Below are 12,095 nucleotides of genomic sequence, written 5' to 3'. Positions count from 1 at the left end.
AAGGGGCTTTGTTAAGGACCAAACACAAATCAGCTCAATCCACTCACCCTTGGGGATCTTAGTTCAATTTCTTCTTTCTCACTTTCACTGCTGGAATAATTTTCTTCTGCTTCTTTTTTAACTTCTGTTGGGGGCATTTTTTGTTCCTCTTTCACACTTTCCTCCATTGGTTCCACGTGTTTCTGTGTCTCTTCTACCACTTTTGGTTCATTGTGATGGATGGTCCTAAACTGAATGTTTGCAGAACGGCAGTACTCTTCAAAACCATAAAGATACCTACAGACACAAGGAAGGTCCCATTTATATTCCATGGTTTATTTTCCATTTATTGAAGTGCATAAAATCTACTTTCCTGCTCAGTAACTTCAGGAAAATAATAATAAAGGAAAAAAAAACAACAACCAAATAAAAGCAAATACAAATATAAAAGCTAGAGAAGATTTTGAAGTGAAACAATTTCAAGACAAATGCTGAAAAAGAATACACAGAGGTGCTTCCCATGTATTTAACTTCATCCCCATCCAGTTAAGAATTTGTGACAGTAATGCCATGCATGAGCTTGTTCTCTGGAAACTGCCTGTGCACACTCTAATCCAGTTATAGGTGAGAGAGGTATGAATTAGCTTATTCCTCAAAGAATTAATATGCAAGTTACAACACACTATGACTGTCACAACACATTTTCATGTGTCCAAACAGCATCATTATTTCCACTGTAAAAGCAACCCAGTACACATTTACCAATTACTCTTCCAGGATAAACACTCTTCTCTATAAAATACAGACTTTAAACATGTGCCCAGTTCAAATCCCACTGAAGAGAGTCTCAACATGGTCATCTTCATTGACATTAACATGAGTTCAGTCATTAGTCATCCCTATTTCCAAATTTCCTTAGGTTTGAGTCAAGACGATCTCATTCTTCCCTTTTACTCAAAAAGCCCAATTGTTTCTTGTTAAACTTCAAGGAGGATAAACAATAAAAACAGTTTTTATTTAGAAAAAGAGCTTGGAAAATGTCATTCCTGAAAGGTTTCCAATTCAAAAGTTACAATACAGCTGAGAAGTGAGGGTCAGAAGAAAAAGATTTATGCATTTGGTCAATGTAAGTAATAATTTTACTATTTAGTAACTCTCACATTTACCACAGCAATGCACACAGTTAAGCCCTAATGCCATTATTCCACAAATTCTGCAAAGATTATATGTAAATGCACAATCTGAAACATGTCTTTTTTCAGTCAACACCTTTCATGAAGTAAAAGCAACTGGTATAAAATTCTCCTCAATGCATAGAATATCTATAGATTAAGGAGTCTGTTACTGTTAATTGCCTTAACTTGCAAAACTCAATCTGCCAAAGCTTATTTTATAAATTTCAGTGTGTACTCTGAAATACCATCAGCACAGGAGGAAAGTGAAAGTTTCCTGGTAAAAAATGAGCAGAATTCTGATGTATTGGAGCAACAGGAACTTCCAGCCCTGACTCCTCCCTCCCTTCCTCCACATCAGCGCTGGAAAATGCTCAGAACTGTTCGTTAATTGAAGAATATCAACTGCTCTCTCTAGCTGCCAAAAACCTCTTGAATATTGTACAAGCTACAACTAGGAAAAAGAAAGGAAAAGTGTTTTCACCATTACCTAATATAAGAACTTACTTTCTATAAGCAGTTTTTACGTTGTAGGAAGCAGCTGAGTTCAAAATAGGAATGCCAAGGTCCATATAAATTTGCTTCCATACAGCACCACTTTCAATCTTTGAGGGAAAAAAAGAGAAAAAAGGAAGTTTACAGGTTTTATTAAGTAAGAACATTAAGGAATAATATCTAACAGAGCTAAAAGCCAAAGCCTTTTATAACAAATGAACAGTTTGGGTTGGAAGGGACCTTAAAAATCATCCAGTTCCAACCCCTTGCCATGGGCAGGGACACCTCCCACTATCCCAGGTTGTTCCAAGCCCTGTCCAGCCTGGCCTGAACACTGCCAGGGATGGACTATCCACAGCTTCCCTGGACAACTATTTATAGATATGAATGAACAGACATATTTAGTTCAGGGAACATCCAGCACTTACATTGTCACACCCACCCTGCTGATAAACCAGCCTAAAAAGTTTGAAGAGGTTAAGGTCCTTGTAGCCCAGAACTGGTGGTTTATTGATAGGAGTACCTGAATAAAATAAAACAGAAACAAGTTATCCCAAACAACAGCAAGATGTCTCTTCCATGGCTTTAGCACACATTTCACTACAAGTATTCTTCTGCACTTTAAAATCTGTATTAAATGGATTGAGGTATGTTCCCAGTCAGTAAATTGCAATGACCAGTTATGGCTTCACCGTTTTGAATGCATCATTATCTCTGGGTGGTTTATCAGCCTCCCAGGTTCATTAACAACCCCCATCCACCTGGCTGCATCCCACTGCTCCTCTCGTGAGCAGGGAGGACAGCCAGAACTGCAGGAAGCTCCAGAGAACACCTGAGGAATGCTGGAATAGAGCAGTGTGTGAAGAGATTAACTAAAAACACCGTGGGCTGAAAGGAACGAGGAACAAGCAGAGACGTTGGATTAGGAAGAGACACTCAGGAAAATTGTCAGAATGTGGAAAAGCACAAGGACCTGACAGGACATGAATATCTGGGACAGTTCCAGGGAAAAGAAAGAACTCAGATCAGCTGAGTGGCAGTGACATAAAGAACAGTAATTATCTGCAGAGGGAGAAACCAAAAGTGACTTAGGGCAAGTGGCTGCATACGTAGACAATAATCCTCCCAGCAAGGAAGAATACCAAACCTCCTCCCTGCTGCTTTGTATCTTCCCTCATCTTCATGCAATTATATTTGGAATCATTGAAATAATTTTATAGGACTTTGGGAATACTGTAATGATTCCATGAATCAAAACATTCATACTGAGAGAACAGAATGTAGAACAAATCTGGTGGGAACAGAAATCTAGCTATAAGGATGGAGAAGGAAAATAAAAAGCAAACAGGCAAGGGGAAAGTCCCATTCCTGAAGAAGTCCTGCACATTGCTCAGTCCACATGCTGGCTTAAAGAATATTTCATGGACTGAGTCTTCAAATTCAGCAAACAAATGCTTTCTTCTTCTGCTTTCACAAGGTCCTGACATCCCTACTGGTTTTGTAGTCTGTGAGTGCTTAAGAAAGAGAATGAGAAAGCAAGAAAACAGAAAGTGGGAACAATCAAGCTACATGAAAGGAAAACTCTGGATTAGCCCAGCAGCAGAATAATTTATTTTTTTTCTCCCCAACTTAGCCTTTTATTCCCCTAAGGCAGCTTATTCTCCAGAAACACTGGTTATATACACAGGAGGCCTTCAAAATTATATTGGATGAGCTCCAGAGCACTTTGCCATAATACATGCTCAATTTCCAAACCTATGATAAGAACTGGCAATACTGAACAGCTTTTGGATTGTTCTTTTATGATTCTGTGGTCTAGAACACACCTCCTCAGAAGCCATACAGACCCTCTTCTACAAAGGCAGCTTGATTTCCCCATTAATTTTAACAACCTCCCCCCTCAAAAAAAGAAAGGGCAAATATTCAGACGCTGCAAGTACTTCATGTTTTACCCTTAGCTCTGGTCATTTCAAATTCAAATACATCAACATTTGCTGCACTCTGTGCTGCTATGGAAATATCATTCAGGTAGCTGCTGTCAAGAGAAAAGAAAGATGAAAAGAAAAGGGAAAAGGGCAGTAGTTACACCTATAATCTACCTCCACACCAAGACTAATGCAGGATGAAAATGTTATTTGAGATACAGGATTGAAGTGGTGACCTCATGAGTAAAATTTATCAAACCAATATACTCCAAAAGACAAAACTCTGCAGGCTTGAATATAGATTTTTTAAAAGGAGCATAAAAGCTTCCATTTTCATGTCAGTCTCATCACAAATGCCTTATGCAACAGCAGCTCTCCCAAGTCAGCAGGTACATCCTGCTCCCTGTGCAGAGCACATGCCCTTCTGATACAGCTCTGAAACCAAGACCTCAACTATTCTAATTTATTAAGTCTCACTTAATTCTGTAAACACAGATGTTTAAAACACACTATTTTCTTGTTGTAACTACAGGATAAAATAGAATCTTTTAAGTTGTCTCTTCAGGTATCACTGCTCCATTTGTGCACAGAGACTAGAGGATGGCACGTCTCCATTCTCTGCTGGTTGGATTTCTCCATCCATGGACAGACTCCACAGCTTCCAGCCTGGGATTAACAGCAGCAGAGCTCTCAGCCATGGCTGTCACAACCAGAAATCAACCAAGGGCTTATTTAACAGGCGTTGTGAACATAAAAAAGGCTTTGTGAAAGCAAAACAAAACCAAAACACCTCAGGGAGGATTTGAGTTCCCTTTGAGTGCTGTGCCATTAAAGTGGACTGGAGATAAAAAAAAAGGAAGAAAATTCAGTGGTACCTCTGTCTTCCATAAACTTGTAAAGCTGTTGGAGGAAGTTGTCCCTCTCTTCAGGATCAAGCTCTTCCTCAGGCTGTGAAAATAAATGCAGTCACAAATGAAAACAGCTAATATGCAAAGTAACCATTTATTTGTACAAAAGCCTACGAGCAAGAACTAAACCCAAACCACTTCCCATTTGGCCCTGAACCCATGTAATGGTGAAATATGCAGAAAACAAAATTTACTCAGGAAGACTGAAGTGGTACCTCAGGAGAAAAAGAAGAAAATGCAGGTCAGGGAAAGCATCAGTCCAGGACAGAATGAATGAGTGACCCTCAAAAAGAAAACATCAATACATGTAGCACACTTGCCTAACACAGAAGAGGTCTGATATTTACAAGACTGAAAGAATTCACAGAAATTCCAGGGTTTTTTTTCATTAGGTTCTTTCTGTTTGTTTGGGGCTTTTTTGTTTAACTCATTTTCCTTATCCCAGCTTTAGCTCAGGTTGCACAACAACTCTTTCTCCAACAGTACCTGTTGGAGATGCTCCAGACAGTATTTGTTTTATAATTAAGCTCCAATGCTCAATTTCAGTTTATATTTGGAAACACCTTTAATGTCACTTCTGTAATTTATTATTACTATAAATTCCTTAGTTTCACCTTTACAATTTAAAGCCTGAAAGAGATAAACACTATGAGATAAACTTATGGCAAGTAATCCACAGCGTGAAATAAAGATATTCCTTTTCTTCCAGTTAAATTTTTTTTAAAATAAAGTAAATTTACTGGGGGCGGGGGGGGGAGGTGGAAGGGACAGGCAGAGGAAATAATGTCTACATATCTTCATGGAATTTTGAGATTCTAGCAGAGACCATAAAAAAAAAAACCCAAACCATTTTCCCTGCACTGCTTTCTGCATGCCACTTTCTTCCTGCCAGCCTGGCAGTTTGCACAAGGCAGGCTGCAGCTGTCTTGAAGGAAAGACGTACAGTACGTGTCAAAAAATCTTATCATTACATTATTAAAAATAACAGGAAAGTGACAAGCAGTTCCAGAAGGAAACCAGAACAACAATTTACATTTCAGTCATCTCTGCATTCTGTAAACTTTAAGCTTCAAGGCAAGGAGATAGGCAGGGAAATGGGGATGTACATGCTAGTGCCTTGCTAAACCAGCAATCTGCCCAGCATCAGAATGAATCCCAGCCCTGCCTGCTTCACTGAATTCTGAGCTTCTAAACCCAACAGGGCTCAGCTACAATCAGGCAGAGACAATATCTGTCTTACTTCACTAATTTTATTTCTGGAATAATTAGAGGAAATTAAATGTGTAATCATAACGCTGTACAGCATCAGTTACCATTTGCTCAGCACATCACAGGGATTATATAAAGAGAAACAGTTATCTATAGAATTAGCATGCTCTTCCAGGTTATCAAGTGAAGTATTGCTATAGAAACCACAGCTTTCTTCTCTCCATCCAGACTGCAAAATAACTTCAAGATCGAGAAATTTCTACCATCTACTGTAATGTTTACTGGTTGAAGGCAATACAGCTCAAACTGTGCAAACTAAATACATCTAATAACAGTAAACATCCAGAAATACTTCTGAATAGTTGAATTAAAGCCATTTCTTCTGTGTGGGCACAAAGCCAAACCAGAACTGTGGGTCAGAACAGCAGAAATGCATGTTAAAACAGCTGTCTTGCAGCCAGAATTTAGCCCTTCCACTGAGACTAAGTACTTTCAGCTGAAGAAAAGCAAAAAGGAAAGATGAAAAATGTTATAGGGTGAGGGCATAAAACCTGGCTGCAATAAGCATCCACCTGTGTGAGACATCCCAGAGTCTGCACCTGCTTCTCTCTGATGGTGTATGAGCCCCTGGACAGAGGGAGTCTGAACTGTGCCTGGTACTGATGCCAGAAGAGGCAGCAGATCCTTCTGAGAAGTCACTTGAGTAAGGCCTGAGTGACTGCCACCACAGAATAAATCCTGGATCAGCTGTTCTTTTGCTTCTGGCCAAAATGAGAAAGACCAACCCTTCCTGGATATGCTTACTGCAACATGAGGATAAGATGTCATTTTTTTACCAGGGTTATCTGTTTGGAATTGGACACTAAAGAATTCCAAAGAGTGTCTGCTGTTCTGAGCAAGTTTTACTTTAAATACATCAGCTGTCATAAAATTACAGAATGGGTTTGGTGGAATGGACCTTAAAGACCTCCTAGTCCCAAGGCCCCTGCCATGGGGTTCAGTCTAAGCTGCTGTAAATCTGCACCCAAATCAAGGAAACACCTGAGAAATGTTGATGCCACAACCAGTGATCACCATCAGAGAGCAAATGGAGAGCTGAAATTCCCAGCACTGCTTTCCAGCAGGAACCAGGATGGCAGTGCTGCTCTCCAAAACTCACTGCTACTATCCAGACATTTGTGCCCATTTTAGCCTGGGCATAAATAAGTTCACAATGATAACTGTTTAAAAACAGTTACTGAAGAGACTTCTGTCTCTTCATTTCATATTTTTCTTATACAGATGTTGCAAAAAGGGGGAGACTATAGCCAAAGGTAAATCCAAGTGAGAGGCAAAACAACATGAAAATTTTAAGCTGCAAGAGTTCAAAACTGAGACCTTTCATTCAACACCCACAGCTAAATGCAACATGAGAAAAACATTTTAGTTTCAGGATGAGAGGCTGAATTTAATTTGAATGAAAAGAAATAAAAATCTCTAAGATGCCTCTTTTCTAATTAAAAGATTGAAATTTTATGGGTTTGAGATTTTCTTCCAGCTTTCTGACAAGCAGGCCACATCTGTCAGGGAACACTGGAAACAGTAAAACAATAAAATTGACCATGAACATTATCTTTTTATCTTTGTATAATGGAGATGTTCCTTTCCCATCTCCATTTCTTATGGTCTTCCAAACAACATTATCATCATTCATGTATTTTTTAAAACTATCACCAGCAACACAAAGCACACAGAAACGTGTACAACACTTGTAATTGGTTTTGCTTCATTTGGTTTCGAGCCACCTAATTCACCATGAGCTCTGCCTCTGTCCTTAGCATGATTTTGAACAAGAATGTGGCTCTGCTATGCTGACTCATCATTTACTCTACAGAAAGATGTTAAAGCTTCTGTGGGTGCCAACCTTTAGAGCTGAGTGGGAGCACAGAGGATGAAATAGTTTCTTCTACAAAAGAAAGAATGAATCTCTACCTCCAAGCACGTACACCCTGAACTCAGGCAATCTGAGGTGGAGCTACCAGGGACAGATCTTTCTTTTATGTTATAAATAGACTGACAAGACCATAAATGCTTCTGTGAAAGAAATGCAGGTGAAGAGGAAGAGCAGCATACACAGGATTTGGAGTTCAGAGGAAGACATCATCAAGACAAGCTGCCAGAATTACAGTAAATGTAATTTTGTTGCTTCATAGTACTTCAATGAGATTTCATCACTTGCACATTTGCTTTCTAATGCCAAGCTTGAAAACTAATTAAGGAAATGACAAGAATTAAACTGATTGCAACAAGTTAACAGCTTTAAACCACGTGGAGATGAGCATGGTCTTAAAATGTTAATTTGTACCAACAAGAAACCAGAAATTCCACAAACCAACAATGACTCACTCCAAAGCTGTGCCTCAGTTTGCAACTTCTCTTGGAGTGACATTCTGAGAATGCCTCTTTGCATAAAACTGTGAGCAAGGAAGTCTTTAAAGAACATTTGTGCATGGCATGATGCAGGCTGTGCTTCACAGCAGCCAGAACTCCTACAAATGCACACGTGCATGACAAGGAGGATTAGCTAATCAATGTTTAGCTATTTTTAAAGGCTATTCTGTGCATTACACATCACAGCTGCTTGGGGGGTTTTATATATATAAATCACAGAATCTTAGAATGGTTTGGATTGGAAGGGACCTAAAAAAGCATCTTCCATCTTCTGCCATGGACAGGGACATCTTCCACTGGACCAGGCTGCTCCAAGCCTCATCCAACCTGGCCTTGGACAGTCCCAGGGATGGGGAAGCCACAGCCAGGGCCTCACCATCCTCACAGGAAATAATTTTTTCTTAGTATCTAAAGAAATCGCTTCTTTCTGGATATCACCCTTCATTAACTTTGAAATGACTCTTTTCCTGTATTGAACTTTCAGAGTCAGCTATTTCAATGTTATTTTAAAATACAAATAGGTTGCAACAGACATGGCAATTTGGGTATGATTTTATGTGATCTCCCACAGTTACTCAGAGCGAAGCCTACACAGGGAACAAGAATTATTTTGAAGCAAAATGTAAATATTTTAATAGTTGAGTACTGATTATTTGTAGGAATTTGAAGCCTCCTAGAACACATCATGGATTTCTCATCCTTCCTTTATGGACGTAATGCTAATAAAATATATGGAAATAACTTATCATGAGAACTGAAATCCTTGCTTATTTGCAGAATAGGAACATTGGAAAATGCCTTTGGCATCTTCCCTTTTCAAAAATGTAAAGCAACTGTGACTGATTTTTTTGATGCTGTTGTGATGCAAGAACCTTAAAAAGGTTAAATGAATGCACCCCATTAAACATGCTACACATACATCCTCCAGGTGACTGTCAGAAACAAGCCTTGAAGGAAAATCCCTCTTAGCAAACACCTGGAGGTGCCACAACTCCTCCCACAATGAGCCATGGAGACCAGCTAGCTGGAATTTTTCTCTGAAGAAATTCCTTGCCTTTACTCTGGTTTTAAATGAATGTGTCTGTTAAGAAGGGGTACTGAGAAGATATTTGAAATAACTGCACATTCAGATCTTCATTCTAATGGAATCAGAATGGCTCGCAGGGAGACAGAGCCAAATCCAAAGCAAATATTGCTTACACATCCCCTTGTAAAACAGGGAGTATTTCAGTATTTAAGCTTGAGAATCAAATGTGATGGATCACACTGGATTCCACAGCTTCTCCTACCAGCATATTTACCTGTCTGGAATCCTTTGCCTCACTACTTTATGTTTACATTAGATTCTTCTTCCCTGACAGAATAACTTCAAGACAAGCAAATACAGCAGTAGATACAACTTGTTTTGAATAAAATTCAGGTAATGTTCAATATTCCAAAAGCTTTTGTTTCCATGTGGAGATACTGGAGTTAAGATTTTCTCTTTCCTTTTAGCTGCAGTGCATAGACTGCCAAATGTACCCTCCAAACACAGTTGACTATCTTCTTCTGACATGTTGAAAAATGGGTAAGAAGCAAAAGCAATATTCAGATTTTTATCTGGATTCAAATTAATTGAATGATTCTTTTAATTTTCATTCAATAAATAATTTATTTTATAATACCTCTGCATTTTTTTTCACTTTCTATGAAATGTGTTATTAAAACCTTAATTGCTAATGGAAAATAATCCTGAGTTGCACCATGTATCACCAAAATTTCAGCAATTTGAACATGCTGAGTAGCTCTGTGTAATGCAATCCCTGTTAAGAGTCCATGACAAGACATTGTCCTCCTTCCCAGTCAACTCTGGACCACACAAGTCACTCACCACGGGTGAGGAGGAGGAGCACCAAACCAACCCCATGCTTGTTCCCCCTCTTTAGCTTACAAAAGCCATGTAAAGCCTGGAAACCTGGTGGTACCAATTCTACCACCTCCTGAAGGTGTCACAAAAGGCAACACACTTAGAAAGACAGTTTCTGTCAAAATAAAGTTGCAGATTTTTAAGCCAGCTACTGGAAAAATGGCAGGATCTAATGACACCAGCTACAGCAGATCTCTCTGCTCCATTATCATTATAAAAGATCCTACTTCAGAAAAACAGGATCTTTCCCATTCCAGAATTTGACTTTTCTGACTGACTTTATCCTGTGATTATATATTAAGTAGGTCTGTGTCCATTTGATTATTTAATGATGGCCTATCATGGCTGGGCAGCAGCTGGACAGGCCTTGTTAGCAAAGCTGCTGTGCAAACCAAAAGATGGGAATGGGGGGGAAATAAAAAGGTATTTTTAATAATCTCAATCCCATCTCTAATAATATAACCAATTACAGTTCTAAAACAAAAAGCCCACTGACAATGTTCTGGGAGAGGATGGACAGAAGCAATTTTTGACCTTGATTAATAAAAGGAAGCACTATATAAAATGTAAAATTTCAGTAATTCAACATCTGTATTCAAATACCCCCCAAAAAAACCCCAATCACTCACTTGTCGAATCCCTCTGCAGCTAGTATTACTGCCTTTCTAAGGGAAAAAAACAGAAATTCCTTAAATTCCCTGAATGTTGTCTGTTGCAATATCTAGCACGGCCCACAATTAAAAATATGTATTTTAACAGCTGAACCAGGAATTTGACTTAATGGCTCATCATGTCAGCTCTGCTCTGACATTATCTAAAAAGATTCATATCTACCCTCTGCTACACAGCTTCAGCATGAAGATGCTCACCTTACATTCCTACTCGTCACCTGGAAATAATGGATTCCACAGCTTCTCCTATCAGCACATCCACCTGTCTGGAATCCTTTGCTTCACTATTTTACATTAACATCTTTCTTTAAAAATAATCTATATTTCTTTTACAGGAATGCCTTTTTTTTTTTTTTAAATCACCAAGCTTCCCCCTCCCCCTTCTTTGTTTGAAACACACAGCATTTTATGCAATAGCCATGAAAAATGATAATAAAAATGGATACTAGAAAACTAGTACAGCAATCCTTGATTTTCAGTGACTGATACTCTGAAATTTTAACCAGTGTTAATACAGACAGAGCAATACAGCCTGCAACAGTTCACACCCTGCAAAATGTGGCCTATTCAGTCTTTTTCACTGCAAACAGAGGGGAAAAAACCCAGAGGATTTTACATTTCTGCACACATTTATCTCAGGTTTATCTTATCATACCATTATTCTTACACAGACATCTACTCCATTTTCCAAAACACTGATATCTGAGCATAAAACTGCTACCTAAAACCAGATTTTTGTGGTTTTTTTTATTTATTTTTACCTGGAAAGATCTCCTCTGGCTGCAAGCTCCACCAGACAGTTCCCAGATCAGAAACCCAAGTGAAACCCCCATCCCCAAGCACCACGCTCACATCACGGATTCAAGCACACGATCCTTACCTAGCAGCTGCATTCTTTCAAACGTAAAATGGTTTTACTTCCTTTCTATCTAATCTGCCCACTGCCTGGACATATTTTCAGCCTGACTTCCAAATACTCGCTCGCGTTCGCTCTCTCTCCCCGCGCGGCGGCCGCGGTTAACCGGCATTACTTACATTCTCTTCCGCACGGAAAAAAAAAAAAAAAAAAAAAAAATTAAGGAAAAAAAACCCCAAAAAAACTAATACAACGAACTAGTAAGACTAAGGAGAACGCGAGGCATTAGATGAAAGGCAGAGGAAGGGCCAGCCCATCTCCGAGCCCCCGGCCAGCCCCGGCTCCCGCGGCCGCTCCCCGCGCCTGCGCCGCGCCCGCTCCGGTTGCCCTGGGAACGCCGAGGCCGCCGCCAAGCGCCATCGGCCATTCCGTGTGGGAAGGGAAGGCATGGGGAAAGGGAAGCGGCCTTTGACCTTCCTGCCGACACACACAGGCCGCACCGGGGGTTAGCGGTTCATGTTTTTGGGGTGTATTGTGAGAACGG

The 12,095-nt window shown here is 39.6% G+C and overlaps 1 protein-coding gene across 6 annotated transcripts in view; it reads right to left on the bottom strand.

Moving 5' to 3' along the window:
* ARID4A (AT-rich interaction domain 4A) overlaps positions 1 to 12,095 on the bottom strand; it is a 47,344-nt gene that overhangs the window by 12,246 nt on the left and 23,003 nt on the right. For all 6 annotated transcript variants that reach the window (XM_041476538.1, XM_041476573.1, XM_041476547.1 and 3 more), the window contains 4 exons: positions 4,447 to 4,519; positions 2,075 to 2,169; positions 1,659 to 1,756; positions 48 to 276 (listed from right to left, as the gene is read on the bottom strand). In XM_041476538.1, the coding sequence (XP_041332472.1) occupies positions 48 to 276; positions 1,659 to 1,756; positions 2,075 to 2,169; positions 4,447 to 4,519 (495 nt within the window). The remainder of the gene's footprint in view (positions 1 to 47; positions 277 to 1,658; positions 1,757 to 2,074; positions 2,170 to 4,446; positions 4,520 to 12,095) is intronic.

The sequence above is a fragment of the Pyrgilauda ruficollis genome, unplaced genomic scaffold (assembly GCF_017590135.1).
Source record: "Pyrgilauda ruficollis isolate IOZ18807 unplaced genomic scaffold, ASM1759013v1 scaffold110, whole genome shotgun sequence".
Lineage (NCBI taxonomy): Eukaryota > Metazoa > Chordata > Aves > Passeriformes > Passeridae > Pyrgilauda > Pyrgilauda ruficollis.
Note: the sequence above shows the minus strand (reverse complement) of the source record. Positions and strands in the feature narration are given on the sequence as shown.